The sequence below is a fragment of the Pelophylax lessonae genome (assembly GCF_965119305.1).
Source record: "Pelophylax lessonae genome assembly, chromosome: 12".
In the NCBI taxonomy this organism is placed as follows: Eukaryota; Metazoa; Chordata; class Amphibia; order Anura; family Ranidae; genus Pelophylax; species Pelophylax lessonae.
In genome coordinates this window covers 59,337,748-59,354,222 of record NC_138779.1, presented here as the reverse complement: position 1 = coordinate 59,354,222, position 16,475 = coordinate 59,337,748, and the positions used below count along the sequence as shown (strand labels likewise).

The 16,475-nt window shown below is 44.0% G+C and overlaps 2 protein-coding genes across 3 annotated transcripts in view; one reads left to right on the top strand and one right to left on the bottom strand.

Annotated features, from left to right (window-relative positions):
* The window catches only part of SDHD (succinate dehydrogenase complex subunit D), a 36,680-nt gene extending 36,216 nt beyond the window's left edge, over positions 1 to 464 (bottom strand). For both annotated transcript variants that reach the window (XM_082273234.1, XM_082273235.1), the window contains exon 1: positions 384 to 464. In XM_082273234.1, the coding sequence (XP_082129360.1) occupies positions 384 to 429 (46 nt within the window). In that variant the 5' untranslated portion in view covers positions 430 to 464. The remainder of the gene's footprint in view (positions 1 to 383) is intronic.
* Positions 465 to 770: 306 nt separating this feature from the next.
* Positions 771 to 4,908, top strand: TIMM8B (translocase of inner mitochondrial membrane 8 homolog B). Its single transcript, XM_082273064.1, has 2 exons — positions 771 to 942; positions 4,536 to 4,908. Exons 1-2 carry the CDS (start codon positions 826 to 828, stop codon positions 4,701 to 4,703), a joined length of 285 nt encoding a protein of 94 aa, XP_082129190.1. The 5' UTR covers positions 771 to 825; the 3' UTR covers positions 4,704 to 4,908.
* Positions 4,909 to 16,475: the final 11,567 nt, after the last annotated feature.

The following is a 16,475-nucleotide window of genomic DNA, read 5'->3' as shown; positions in this document are numbered from 1 at the left end:
CTAGCAAGAATGTGCGTTCTGTGGCCACCAAACTACACGGCACCATAGTATGATGCGATTTAGCACGCTGTGATTTAGAAAGTCGCACCATCTGTACTTTTTGCACATTTGGCAGCTTATAGAGGTGAATGTTCTGTCAGGAACACACAATGTTCCAGTGTGACAGAAACACAAGGAAACATACATGACAACAGAAGGAGAAATGTGACCCCCACACATGAGAGCAGACAGCCAAAGAACAAGAAGAACTTTCTAACCTAAATAGATATCTTATAAGTCAGTTCTCTGTGTAAGAAGATATTATGTCAGCACTGCTCCAACCTCCCATACACATCCCCCACCACCAATACAAGCATGCACACTTATATATAGAAGGGGTTCACCTCTGCCTCCCCTGCACAGCGAGCCCAACTTCACCAGAGCCGCCATCTTGCCCAACACACAACCAAGGTGACCCTGCCACCCGGAAGTAAATCATTCCCCCGCCACTAGAGGGAGAGCTCAGGCCTCCCCTGGTACAGACCCTCCGTGTTAATACATGAATCATGAATTTCCGATTCTATATCTCACCCGAGCACTCGCTAAAGCTATATGACTAGAAGAAGAAGGTAATACAGTAAATTCAGAGTAAGCGCATATGCAGGCTGCGAACTGCTCAGCCAATCACAATAAAGTCTAAGTGAAGCGCATGCTTCCGCGTTCCGCGCCTCGCACAGGGGCATGCGGCTCAGCCAATGAGGGCGCGGTATTCCGTGACCCGGTCTAGGGGCGGAGCTGTCGGTGTAACACGTGGTTTGCAGGCAGCTGAAGGTCGTGCTGGTAGACATGGCGGATTTTGATTCTGATATTGACCTGTCCGGTCTGGGTGGCAGTGCCTCGGATAAGGCGGAGCTGCAGAGGATGCTGGCGGTGGAGCAGCAAAAGGCTCAGTTTACGGCTCAGGTGAGGAGGAGGGGGGCTGCACATGGCTGGGCTCAGCAGAGGGTTGCCAGCTCATCCCTTTAATACAGGACACATAGTATTACACAGGATCTGAGGCTGATATAAGGCACTAAATGAGTTTAATTACCACCTTAATCAGCCACAGAACCTGTGTAATAATGTGTGTCCTGGATTAAAGGGATGAGGTGGTAACCCTAGAGATCCACATGGTCTGATAGTGATCATCATCATAGGTGAGGCATTGCTGGGCCCAGATCCCCAGAAATCAGGACAGGTCATGGAATCCCATCCCCCTACACAGTTCTAGGAAGGTCCTCTCCATGGCCAGCACCTGGGGCCTCATTCACATAGACGCTGACACCGCTAGTCTGCGAATGGGCCGTGTCTTTAAAGCGCCACTCCGATCTCCCCTCCCTGTGATTTTCTTTTCCACTGTGTGCTCCAACACATATACTCGCCTGCATAGCCAATCAGGTGCCACCCCGCGGGTCCAATGCCGCCATCTTAGTCCTTTTAAGGGCTAATGTGAACCCAATGTTGCAGCGCTGCTTATACGCTAGATAAATAGGTTATAGATAAACCTGAAAAAATTAGTGCAAATATGTGAACTAGTGCAAAGTATACTGTGCAAATCTCGCAAGATCACGCAATAAATATACTCCACATTCATAAATATAATATCAAATTCATATATGTTAAATCATAAAGTCCATATAAAGTGTCCATCAAGTGCAGATAAGGTGCTCCTGTGCTTCACTGTATGCATAAATGGGGGTGATCCCCTTGTGGTTTTCCACTTACCACAATCCGCTCGGTATGAGGCATTCAGTAATATCCTGCAGTGTAGTCACAGCCTTTTCTGGCAGCCTGGAATTCACACTTATGTAGGAGAGGTCCTTATTGCTGGTCCTTTAAACATATCCCGAGTCCCTGTGGAACCTAAGGGGTTATCCTCTGCATTGTGTAAAAAGGCTGTTTGATTCTGTATGCACAGATCCTCCTCTCTCAGATATACTTTTAAGGGCTAAGTTCACCTTTTGGGGCATGTTACCCCCATATTTACGGTTTAACATGGAACAGCCCCTCCCACCCGGCACTTTCCATAAACAGCGTGGCTGTGGGGGGCTCCACACCTGCAGCTGCCCTATTCATTCACAGCAATGTGTGAATGAATAGAGTACAAGTCCCATCTTCCACTGTGGCAGACAGCTTGTAGTTCTCAGTTAACTGCGAGGGTGCTGATGCGTGCCCTCCTAGTCATTGAGAGGTCCTCCAGCTTTGTCTCTTTCTGCTCATATATAGTTACAGGCACCTACCTGCAGCTGGAGGTCATGTTTGCAGGAGCCTGACATTTAAAGTGACAGTCTTGTTTTTTTTTTTTAAACAAACAGCGCTTGACAAATTTGCTTTGATCCTAAAAAAAAAAAAGTTAGGAGCCAGTTTTGTATGCATGCCCAGGGCGTCGGGCAATAAGAATTGCTCACGCCTGATGCCAAATGGAAAAAAAAAAAAAAATGGCACTGACAGGTGACACTGATGGGCACTGTTAGGCTTTGCTGATAAGCAATTAGAGGTGGCATTGATGGGGCTGCGCTGATTAGGTGGCACTGATGGGCTGCACTAATTAGGTGGCAGTTATGGGCACTATTAGGCTTTTCTGATGAGGCTGCGCTGATAAGCACAGATGGGTGGCATTGATGAGGCTACGTTGATGGGCTATGCTGATGAGCACTGATTAGGCGAGGCTGATGAGGCGGCACTGATAGACGGCAGTAAGGGAAGGCCTATCAAGCCCAGCTGTCAACCCGGGAAGATTATGTCGGAGGTGGGTGGGCAGTGAGAGCAAGCCACACTCATCAAAGCACTGCCTACCAGAGGGCGCCAGTTAGCACATAGGAGCGTGTATTCCGCTCAATTATTGGACAGCTTGACGCTAGTCTACGCACCATGGGTGGGCCACATGGAGGATTCCTATCACTGCTGCAGTGTAACCCATGCGTCAGGACGCAGTTTCTAGTTGCCATTGTGACCTGGCGCCTGGGTTTTATCGAGCCCTGTGTTATACTTATATGCTCGGTGTAGTGGTTTTGCACAAAGCAGCCCAGATCCTCCTCTTCTCAGGTCCCTCCCGCCGAGTGCCCCCACAGCAAGCAGCTTGCTTTGGAGGCACCTGAGCTGAGCTGCTGTCTATGTGTTCATTCAGACACTGAGCTGCTACTCTGCCTCCATCCCCTCTCTCTCCTCTTTGGCTCTCTAGCTTTGATTGACAGTAGCAGGAGCCAATGGTTCCACAGTGAGTATAACGTGCATGCTTTACTGCATATACAGACTGATTTTACTGTTGTGGGTTTGGTAACACTTTAATGCATGGAATGCATTAAAGATAAAAAAAAAATCTGACTTTAGAACCACTTTTAACACAAAAAAAAAGGATTAGGCTCCAATATAGGGAGAACAGACCAAGGGAATTCCTCACTATAGATCCATAGCTGCTAGAGATGACCCTTTCTTGGAAGAGGTAACAAGAAACAAAGGCACCAAATAGTCTCCATAGAAGTGCTTAGAACTTGTGTTGTGTAACCACGCTGCTGCTGGAGATGTCCCAAAAAGTACAGTGCCCAATTGGGGGGGAAAAAAACTAAATCCACTGCGGTGGGCGGTCTGTAAGTGGTTAAATAAGAGCAACAAATACCCGGTAATCCTGCTAGAAATGCAGTGAGCTGAAAACTTCATCTGTTGCCTTTTATCTCTGTTGGACTACAGAGCACCTCCCCACATTATGGAGAAGTGTTCTACAGCCCTAGCATATATCCTTTCCTGGGGTGACAGTGCTGCCATTACATACAGCATAGTGAACCTTGTCAACCTAGGACAGGGAATTGTTACTGGCAGGATCACCAAGTGGAAGTAAAGGAGAAAAAGTCTGGGGGGGGGGGGGGGGGGCAGAATATGGCCAGCACATCAAAGCCCTGTTAGGCTGTAATATACACGTCACATAAATTGTTCAGTAGCTCCAAAACGTGTGTGTGTATGTATGTGTGTGTATATATATGTGCATTGATTGAAATACCGTTGTCCACGTTTTTGCTCATGTTAAAATCATCTTAATATCCCCTACGAAGTTGGTGCTAGATAGACTTTTGACGGGACGTAAAGGGACCCTCTTTCTGATAGGTACCCAGTCATTTAATATGGGCATAAGAACATCGGGGGATTCAGAACCGCAAATTCCGACAGGAGACTTTCATTAATGGACAGTATTGACCTCCAGGTGGTTAATGATCTAACAGTTTAGTAGTTCCAAGGTTAGTTTTGTAAGACAGTGTATTAAGTGGCATTGATGGAAATATACACTAATAAGGCAATGCTTAAATGTGGACACATTGATGGAAAAATTGCCCTTTAACTGGTTGATATTTCTTCTGCACTAAATGTATACTTGTCTTGTTGCATGTGGTACTGTAATGCCTGTTAATTACGTTCAATAAACATCTTTTTTCTGATTAAAACAAAAACCATCTTACCACGTATAAAATTAAAATGCTGCATCTTCACTATTGATATATATATTATTTATTTTTTACTTTTTTTAGGTGCACACCTTTATGGATGTCTGCTGGGATAAATGTATGGACAGACCTGGCAACAAGCTGGACTCAAGAACCGAGAGTTGCTTAGTGAACTGTGTGGACCGATTTATTGACACAACGCTATCCATCACCAATCGATTTGCTCAGATTGTTCAGAAAGGGACACACTGACTTCTCTTTCCTGATGTTATAGACTCCAAATAATTTTTGTTCTTGATAGAAAATAACCAATTCATTTTGCTTCTTGAAACTCCACCAATTGGAGCCTGGTTCATTGTACTGATATATGTAGTTTTATTTTTAAGAGTCAGAACCTAAATATGCAAAATCTGTTTTAGGATGTCAAATAAAATGCTGAGAGCCATTGTTACACATACCTACGGTGCCTTATTCATCATTGCAATACATTCCTATAAGTTACAAACCAGTATAAAGCTTCTTATCATTCTGTTGCTTTAGCGTGGACTCTATGGTGGTTTGGGTTAAAGGAATTGTCATCATATTTACTATATATACTAAAGGCAACCTCATTTGCAATTAGAGCTAGAACAACAAAGAGCAATCCGATTCCTCATTTTATTTTACCAAACCTAAGAGTGAAATGTCTGTGAAGCTTCCAAATTATCCAGGTCATGCTATAGCTAGTAGTGTATTGTGGTGTCACATTCAGCTGGACTTGTTCTGTAATGTTGAAAACATTTCGTAGCTTATCCAAGACACTTCTTAAAGCGATTTGTAAACTTTCACCTTGTAAAACAACTTATTCAGTATAATATAGAAATGAAAGGCAAAACATTTTAGTTTAGATATAAAAATACATTATTATAAGCTTTTTTTTTTATTTTTATAAGTGATCACCTTCTCTGTTCTCAGCTGTATAAGTGCTGGGTGAAGAGAAGCAGCAGTGCACTGAGCTTCCCAGTGAATGGCCGTGCAGCATGGGTGTGTCAGGACAAGTCTGATCATTGGAGGAGAGCACACAGAGTTCCAGCATAGCTAGAGAACTGACCACATTTTGATTAGGGAAGCAGAGGGACGGGCAGGAACATTGGGGATTTCACATAAAGAAAGCAATACAAAGAGAACAGCATTCTTTCTCATACAAGTACATGGTACAGCAGGCACATATCAGGAATATTTTTAAGTTAAATAATATTACCTTAAAGCGGAGTTCCGGCCTCAAACTTTTTTTTTTTAGATAAAAATACCCCCGGGACAGTCAGGGCTAGTACATTTCATAATGGATAGCCTCTGAACTGTCCCATTTCACTTGCCTTTAAAAGAAATACTTACCTTGAAAATGTCTTGTCCAGTGCTGCCATCTCAGGTGTGGGAAGCTAAAGCCGGAGCGTCCTCTTCGGTCCCAGAATGCCCTGCACCGGCCCCGCTCGTCACTTCCGGAGTAGGCGATCATCCCTGCACAGCTTCTGGGCATGCACAGAAGCCACTTATAAGGGAATGATGCGCCTGCACCGGAAGTGACGAGCAGGGCCGGTGCAGGCGTATTGATTCCTGGGAGCGATGACGTTCAGCTCCCAGGAGTCGATGCAAGCAGGAAGTGATGGCGTGGGCCGCAGAGGGAGGAAGTGGAAGAAAGGTGAGTATATTTTCTTCAATAATAAGGTAAGTAAAGAAAAAAAAAAATCGGGACTATCCATTTATTTTTCAGGTGATTGTCAGCAAGCGGATGGCCCAAAGTCGTTTTTGAAGCCGGAACTCCACTTTAATATTAAGTTTTGGGGTAACAAATGCTTTAAAGTAGAGTTCCAGGCTAAACCTATCTAGTCCTAAGAAAATGCTCCCTCCTTAAACCTATACTTGCTAACCAGTGTAAGAAATATACTTGGAAACAACAAAAAAGGGGCGCACCGACCCTAGTAAACATGTATATATTATACTGGTCAGCAGCATTTCTTGGCTCTGAGGAAGGGGGCTCGCCCTTGAAATGCGTCAGCCACAACAGTTTTATGCGGTACACTGCATGCCATCCAGCATCGCACAGTACCTTGGAGATCCTATGTCTATCATGTTGATGTGTGTATTATTCACACCTGTTTTGTGAGTATAATATATACTTTTTTACTATTTTAATAAATTTTTTAGTGGTAAGGCACTAGGTCGGTGCGCCCATTTCTTTTTGTTGTTGTTTCCCAGTTGGTTTCAGATACCCTTGATCCTGAAGGGACAGTAAGACCATAAGTCATACCCATTCAAATCCAAAGTACAGTATCCCTCTTTTCTCCATCACATTTCACTCGATCGCAGGAGAATCGTTCTACACTTAAGAAATCTACTTACCTGTTGTCAGCCCACTCCAGTCCGGTAACATAATCCCCTGTGTCAAACAGTGGCGGCTGTAGGGGTAAGGAGAGAGCGCTTGAAAACAGCTAGCAAAATTGGGAGCAGTATTGTCACCTGAAGGCTACTGTGGGACATCCCCTGCAGCCGGGTCATGTCACCAGACTGGAGCGGGCTGAAAATAGGTAAAGATATACATCTATTTTACACAGGTTAGTCAGTATAGGAGAGATCATTTAGCCTGGAATTCTACTTAAGTGGAACTTTACTGCAGCTGAGCACCACAAACCAAAAAAGTTATTTAGTTCATTTGTAATATTCAAAGCAAACCCCCCCGCCCCCCAACTATCAATGTCTCCATGCTTTTTTTTTTGCTGAGAAATCACTTTGAAAAAAACCTCTAGCATTTTTTTTTTTTTTAAAGGGTAAATTTTATGAATGTTTCACAAAGCAATGATGACAGCTTCCACAATATACAAAACCCAATACAGGTAGCAGGACATTCGACCACATTCATGTATATCAGTTTGTACACTGTCCATTTTTCAGAAATGAATAAAAGTAAGCCTGAATACTCTTAGGACGTGACCCTCTGGTTGATGCTGGAGCATATAGAACATAACATAAAAGAACCAAAAACAACAGAACTAATAGATATAATTGTTTCCACACAAAGAATAAATAGCTACCAACTTCCTATAGAATTGTCCATCCTCCATACATTTCCACTTTAAGATATACCGTACCTATGCACCTATACATACAGTATCTTAACCACTTAAGCCCCGGAAGATTTTACCCCCATTCCGACCAGGGGGTATTTTGCGATTCGGCACTGCGTGAATTTAACGCACAATTGCGCGGTCGTGCGACGCTGTACCTAAACGAATTTGACGTCCTTTTTTTCCCACAAACAGAGCTTTCTTTTGGTGGTATTTGATCACCTGTGCGATTTTTTGATCACGCGCTATAAACAAAAAAAGAGCGTCAATTTTGCAAAAATAGCAATATTTTTCACATTTTTTTATATGAAATTCCCCCCAAAAAAAATGTAAAAATCAAATTTTTTAAAAATTTTCGGCCAATTTGTTTTATGCTACCTATGTTTGGTAAAAAAAAATCGCAAAAAGCGTATTTTGATTGGTTTGCGCAAAAGTTATCGCGTTTACTAACAAAGGGAAAGATTTTTGTCATTTTTGTTGTTTTTTTTTTTAACGCGTAATGGCGGCGATCTGCGATTTTTTTGCGGTACTGCGACATTGCGGCGGACAGATCGGACCCTTGACTGACATTTTTGACACTTTTGGGGTTACCAGTGACATTTCTACAGTAATCAGTGCTATACATATGCACTGTTACTGTAAAAATACACTGGTAGTGAAGGGGTTAACTTTATTTGGAAGGGAGGGGCTGTGTGTGTCCCTAGGGGCGTGGTTTCTACTGTGATTGGCTGTGGCTCTAGCTGTAAGGACACTGAGCAACGGATCTACATACCAGATCCGTTTTATCAGTGTCTTTGCAGCGAGGAGAATGACAGGCAGTTTGTTTACACAAGCTGCCTGACATTCTCCCTCTCCCCCGCCGATCGCCGAGTGACCGGCGGACATCGGGTCCGCTGGTCACACGCGCGGGGGGGTCCGTGACCACGCGGGAGCGGGGGCGCGCGCTCGCTCCCTAGACCCTCACAAGCAAGCAACGTAGCCCTACGTTAGTTTGCCTGTGAGGGGCTGACCGCCGACGTAGATAGTCGTGCGGCGGTCGGCAAGTGGTTAAACAGTAATATCTCCAGAGACGGAAGTGAGCCAACCTGACCACATTTTTTGGGGCATCCCCTAGAGGTGTACATTAATTTATACAGTGATGACGCTTTGTTAACCAGTTCCACCCAAAATTAATTGGATGGGGAGGATCTTTCCATTTGAGTGCCAGGGCTTTTTTAGCATAAGAAAAAAAATACTATTCTCAGTAGAATTTTTTTAGAGCCGATAAGATCCTCCTCTCCAAAGTCCCCTAAGAGGCATCTAGCCGGGGAACAGATATTTGAAAGAGCCAACTTATCCTTTAAAAACCTAAGGATTGCCATCCAGAATTTCCCAAACACAAGGGCACAGCCAAGTCATGTGAAAATACTGCAGCATGACAATCAATTGGCGCTTTTCCACTGCATGGAACCGAACGGTTCGGCTCGCTTTTGTGCTTTTCCACCGCATGGTACGGTGTTGGAATGGTTCGGTACGGCACTTCACTACATGGAACCGAATGGTACGGCTCGCTTAAACAGTACCACCTCGGTTGTGGTTCCAAGAGGGCCGTTCCGGTACCATATCCCACAATCCTTTGCATGCAGCCTTGACTGTTTGTCACTACTAGCCACTGATTGGTCAGAGAATTGTTGTTATCCCACCCACTTACTATTAGTGGAAAAGCAAACCATACCAAACTGTCCCGAACCGTTCCAACACCGTACCATATAGTGGAAAACCAAACCAAGCCAAGCAGGGCTGAGTGGAGCCGAGCCGGTACTTGCAGTGGAAAAGTGCCAAATGGCATTCCAGTGTGCTCACTTGACCCATTTTATAGAGATGTGCTGGGGTATAATAAACTGTGTTAAGCCCCGTACACACGTACCGAATGTCGGCTGAACGATCGGCCGTCTTTTGTCCGGTGCTGTCCTGTCGGCTGAAAACTGCAAAAGACTGCACATTAATTTTATCAGCCAACAACAGCTGACTGCAGAAGTGATGTCATGTGATGGTTAACTTTCCGTGTGTTTTTTCTTTTCTGAGCATGCCCAGTCTTGCTAATCGGCTGTTTGTTGGCCGAATTCTGTACTGACTTGCAAACAATCGGCCGTTCTGGTGTTGGCCAACAAAAATTTTAATGCCTGCACGACAGATTCTGTTCGGCCGAAAAGTCGGAGTCGGTTGTCGGAAGCATAATACTAACAAGCCGACAATCGGCCGATCGTTCGGTGGCCGAATATTTACGGCCGACAATCGCTACGTGTGTACGGGGCTTAAGTAGTGAAATTGTATAAGCTTGTCTCTGGCTGATACCACGGAGGTCAACATGGATTCCACTACCTCTGCCCATGATTCCTCAGTGATGGAATGTCAGATTTCCATTGACTAGCTATCTTCTCCATCCTAGGAAAGGAGGAGGTCAGAAGAAGTAAATCGTATCTAGAAAAAAGTTTTAAATGGTTGTCCTCAAATAGAAAATTTCTCTACTGAAGGCAGGGGGAAAGTGATACCCCTGTCAGTCCGAACTGTACAGCAACGGCACGTTGTAGTTCATATTGAAAAAAAAAAAAAATCAATTATGAATCTTCTATATTCTATCTGCAGGGCTCTAAACGTTTTAAAAATATGATCTTAAAGTAATTGGCGAGCATATTTGAGTTCACAATTAGCCCAACATGCCCCTTCTGGGATCTTGTGTATTTCAGTGAGTTGGGGATTATGCCACAAAGGAGCGTTAGGTGAGTTGCTTAAAGAGGCCACCTCCTAGCCTGTTATTACAAACATGAAACATTTGGTGTGAATGTTTAAGGATACCTTGCCCCCAACTGAGGGGTATGGGCCATTTCTATATAAAACATTAATCAATGCCTCATAAGAGTGGACAAGGGCAGCTTGAGTAGCTGCAGAGGCAACCTCTAGGTTTGGAAAGAACGACCAATGTATATGTGTTAGCTTGGATGCCAAATAATGACATTGGATATTCGGTAAAGCCAACCTGCCAGCAGTAATGGGTAAATGGAGCGCCTTGAGGGAGATCCTAGGGGATTTAGAACCCCAAAGAAACGAGGAAAGTATATTTATTTCCGCAAACAGTTTTTTGGGACTATAAATCCCATGCCAAATTATATATAAAAACCTGGGAAGGTGTATCATTTTGAATTTGTTGATTTAGCCTAGGAGATTTAGAGGTAGCATGGACCAAGTCTTGAGACTGTTTCTAAAACGTGCTATCAACAGAGAGAGATTACTGGAGATGTATGTATTTAGTGGCAGCTGAATCTCAAACCGTAAGCACCCTCTAGCATTTTTGGCAATGGCCATCTTGAGTAAGGGCAGAGGATTCATTTACTTTCTGGAATCGGTCTGCCCTTAGCTCAGACATGTAGGCAAGAGGGTGTGCTTGGATCAGAAAGCCCTTCCTCCCCTCCCAAGGACTGGGATGTATGATATTTGTCTAGGCTTGGAAACCTGGAAGTAACTTAACGTTTAAAACAAGTAAAACTGATATACTTCACTATCTATTTACTAATGATAGCAGCATAAGGATTAAAAAAGTCAATGTTGATTGAGGACCATAGATCTCTGCTGTTACATGAAAAGCCACATCCAATCACAGTTAGAAGCACGCCCCTAGGGACACACTTAACCCCTCCTTCTCCAATCCTGCCAGTGTCATTTTTACAGTAACAGTGCATATTTTTAGCACTGATTACTGTAGTAATGTCACTGGTAAAAAGTGTCAAAAATGTCAGTCAAGGGTCCGATCTGTCCGCTGCAATGTCGCAGTCTCGCAAAAAATAAAAAAATCGCAGATCGCCGCCATTACTCATTAAAAAAAAAACAATAAAAATGACAAAAATCTTTCCCTTAGTTAGTAAATGCAATAACTTTTGCGCAAACCAATCAAAATACGCGTTTTGAGATTTTTTTTTTAACAAACAGATGTAGCATAAAACAAATTGGCCTAAAATGTTAAAAAATTTTGATTTTTACATTTTTTTGGGGGGGAATTTCATATAAAAAATGTGAAAAATATTGTTATTTTTGCAAAATTGTCGCTCTTTTTTTGTTTATAGCTCATGATCAAAAAATCGCACAGGTGATCGAATACCACCAAAAGAAAGCTCTGTTTGTGGAAAAAAAAGGACGTCAATTTCATTTGGGTACAGCGTCGCACGACCGCGCAATTGGCCGTTAAAGTCACGCAGTGCCGGATTGCAAAATAGTCCCTGGTCAGGAAGGGGGTAAAATCTTCCGGGGCTTAAGTGGTTAAGAAAGACTAAATCCCTCAGCATTGACCAAGAGGTGTATTTTAGATTACACTTTTGTCTATTTCCTGTATTGTCTATGGCATGCAGCAAAAATCTGCCATGACATTGGTCTTGGAACACTTTGCTAGAAGCAGCAATTTCCAAACTCAGACTGCATACTAGTTCCAGGGCTGTGAATTTAATGCAAGTGAAATATCTGCCCTGGAACTAGTATGCCATCCATGATTTGGTGTGCTGTGAGCTTCCATCACAGGAGTCAGATGAGGAATTATACTTTTATAAATTATAATATTATGTCTAGGCTTCATTTATAGCAGGGATCTCCAAACTATGGCCCTCCAGCTGTTGCAGAACTACACGTCCTATGGGGCATTGTAAAACTCTGACGTTCACAGACATCACTAGGCATGATGGGAATTATAGTACCTCAACAACTAGAGGGCCATAGTTAGAAGACCCCTGATTTATAGTATTACAATCATTGTAGTTCAGTGGTCAGCTCCCATGTCTGGTGCTTTGTGTATTTCCTACAGATGTGTGCAGTAATCCAGGGTGACATTTCCCTCTATGCAGGATTCTCCTCTAAGAAAGTCCGATCACTGCTGCTCTTGTATCAAATACTTACTGTAATTTTCCTTTCCTGACGCCAATCCATGGCAGCATACATATGATATAGCTCTGCCCCTATATCCACCAACAGGACCTGTTTAAATCTATAAAAGTCTGACAGAGCAACCTCCCCCATTCTCCGTAAAAATATCAAGATCAAAAAAAGGGAGGGTTCGTGTGCCGCCATGGATTGGCGTCAGGAAAGGAAAATTACAGTAAGTATTTGATACAATTTTCCATTTTCCTGACGTCAACATGGCAGCATACATATGATAAATAGCGAGCTAAACAGGGAGGGCTAAAATGTATAATCAAACTTTATTACAAGGGACATGGAAGCCTAGACCGTCATTCTCTTGAAGTCTATTGATGTACAAGCCCCTGGATCTTCCCTGTAGCACCGTAGGCAAGTGCACCACGCCAACCAGCCTGCTGTTTTGCAGAGGTCTCTTTAGGCAAATGCCCAAATTTAAAGATGTAAAAATTGACCTAGCTAAATAAACCTGTATCACTTCTGGAGACTTTTGCCTGGCTGCACTGTTAGTTTTCTGGATGACCTTGACTCTCCAAGATGACAAGGTTATGCTGTAGGCTCCTCTGAACTTGCCTGATGGAAAAACAAACAGCATTCTGGAGGATTTTACCTAGTAAGCTGCTTAAAGGTAGGCATTTTAGACACTTGGGAAATCCAAGGTTCTCTGTAGGTTCTGTCTCTGCCAGAAAGGATGGAACCGCCACTTTGTTTGTAAGATGAAAACAGAAGCCACCTTGGGAACAAAGGTGCTCGAGGAGCATAGATCCCAACTTGTCTGGAAGGAATAAGATGTAGGACATTGTAGCTCCAAGTGCTTGCAGAGCCAATACTCTGCCCCCTGAAGTTATCAAGGGACACTGTCTCTCCAGTGATGTCCCACTGAGGACTGCTTTCTGATGCAAACAAAGTCCTGGCAAGAAAACCAGGACCAGAATAAAAAGTTAGAAGGGCTAATTGTGATGCCCTGAACTCATCTGCAGGGCTGCGTCCTTGACGTTGCACCCGGGGTCCGCTGGCATAAAACATTGGAGAACTCAGAGACTCACTAACTACTTGCCCATGAACGGCCATGACTTGCTGGCTTACAGCATTCTTTGTCCTTAGAGAGGTCTTGGCGGAAATATCCACAGACATTTTAGTCTGGTAGAAGCTCTGCCCCGCAGGCACAGCACTTCTTACCCTTTTGTCGTTATTAGCACTCAGGAGAAGAGTAATGCTGACACTCACTGGTACTTTTCTGCACCTCCTGGACGAGACCTGGGGGATGGATGAGCCACTGTCCACACTGGCCTTGTCATGACATGGCATTGCTCTTTTAGTTTAACCTTAAGCAAGAGCGAGAGCATGCTAAATTGCATCAGAGGACGAAGGCCACGCTCATGCAAAGGCACTCTTTTTCCTCTTCTTACTTTCCAGACTGATGATCCCTACCTGAGCACATGGAGGTCTTAGATATGTGGCAGAAAGTTCCATTTGGAGCAAGGATGTGTGCACAATGCGCAGAAAGAAAAAAAAAAATCGAAAAACAAGGACCAAGAGAGGCCCCAGAAAGCAGGACTATATCGGCATGTGTGTGGTTGTAGGGATACAGACACAACACCACTATAAAAAAAACCTATTCATTTTATTTATACAAAAAATAAAAAAACAATTGTGACATCACATAACGACAGACATGTAATTTGTTTAAAAGGTACATGGATCCGTGTGTACAAAGATTGCTTGTAATCGATACAATATACCTAGCAATCTTTGTACACACGGATCCATGTACCTTTTAAACAAATTACATGTCTGTCATTATGTGATGTCACAATTGTTTTTTTATTTTTTGTATAAATAAAATGAATAGGTTTTTTTTTATAGTGGTGTTGTGTCTGTATCCCTACAACCACACACATGTCGATATAGTCCCGCTTTCTGGGTCCTCTCTTGGTCCTTGTTTTTCGTTTTTTTCTTGGCTTATGGGGATGATGGCATGTATATCACTGTATACTTTTTTGTACTGCAGAAAGAAAAAGAAGGAGACTCATAGAAAGAAGCAAACAGATTATAGACATGTGCCTGGATCACCTCCCTCCCCTTCCCCATTCACCTACAGCATAAGCAAGGGAAAACAGAAGAGGTTTCCAGTGCAAAAACCACCTCACGCATGCGCGAGCCTGTACATGCCATAGCAAAGATGGCTGCCACACGATGGCTGCCCTCTGAACAGTGCATGCATGGACACCATAGTCAGCCCTGAGAACAGAAACAGCCACAAAACCTGGACCATATCGTGCACATACGCACAATGGTCAAAGGAAAAGCCGCAAGTGAAAGGATAAAACTGCAGAGAAAAGAAAAAAAAAACAATTACTAGAACCAGCCCATTGTGAGATTATTATCATGTGATAATTGTACAGTGTGTGGAGTGATCTTTTCAATCACATTTTAAGCCTAACGAAGTTAGAGGCAAGGGAGGAAAACAAAAAGGGATAGCACATACCTATAGGAGAAAAGAAACTGCAGCACTGACACCAGCATTAGGATTCAGCACAGGTGTGCAGAGAGACACCTACATCATGGACTCCAGCAAACAAAAATCATCTCAGGTGTGCAGAGAGACACATGCATCATGGACTCCAGCAAACAAACACCAGCAAGGGTGTGCAGAGAGACACATGCATCATGGACTCCAGCAAACAAACACCAGCAAGGGTGTGCAGAGAGACACATGCATCATGGACTCCAGCAAACAAACACCAGCACAGGTGTGTAGAGAGACACATGCATCATGGACTCAAGCAGCCAAACACCATCTCAGGTGTGCAGAGAGACACATGCATCATGGACTCCAGCAAACAAACACCAGCACAGGTGTGTAGAGAGACACATGCATCATGGACTCCAGCAAACAAACACCAGCACAGGTGTGTAGAGAGACACATGCATCATGGACTCCAGCAAACAAACACCAGCACAGGTGTGTAGAGAGACACATGCATCATGGACTCCAGCAAACAAACACCAGCACAGGTGTGTAGAGAGACACATGCATCATGGACTCAAGCAGCCAAACACCATCTCAGGTGTGCAGAGAGACACATGCATCATGGACTCCAGCAAACAAACACCAGCACAGGTGTGTAGAGAGACACATGCATCATGGACTCCAGCAAACAAACACCAGCACAGGTGTGTAGAGAGACACATGCATCATGGACTCCAGCAAACAAACACCAGCACAGGTGTGTAGAGAGACACATGCATCATGGACTCCAGCAGCCAAACACCATCTCAGGTGTGCAGAGAGACACATGCATCATGGACTCCAGCAGCCAAACACCATCTCAGGTGCACCACATGAGGTTCTGTCATCTCTAGTTAGCGAACTCCTCAGCCCAAAAGACTACCAGAAGGGGCTCCCTACCTTGTTGGTGAATTTAGCAACCTAAGATGTGGGACTGCGCCTGGCAGAGGCGGAACCCAGATGGATACAGACACAGTCGGCAGGTAGGAACTTTATAGCAACATCACAGTCTTGTGAGTGTATACCTTGAGAAAAAAAAGGAGAATGGGGGAGGTTGCTCTCAGTCAGACTTTTATAGATTTAAACAGGTCCTGTGGGTGGATATAGGGGCAGAGCTATATCATATGTATGCTGCCATGTTGGCGTCAGAAAAACTGGTCTTGTCTCTGCCCCTTATGTAGTTTTAGGCAGGTAGCCTGTAGTAGGTGGAGCCTGGTGGGCCCCTCCCACAGCTCATCTCTCGGCACAGCCTATGTACAATAGACACAGGGAGCTGTGACTTGGCTTGGGTGCACCCACAGCAAACTGCTTGCTGAGGGGGCACCCAACAGGAGGGAGGGGCCAGGAGAGCTGAAGAGGGACCCAAGAAGAGGAGGATTGGGGCTGCTCTGTGCAAATCCACTGCACAGAGCCGGTAAGTATACAGTGGGGATTGAAAGTTTTGGCACCCCAGGTAAAAATTTGTATTAATGTGCA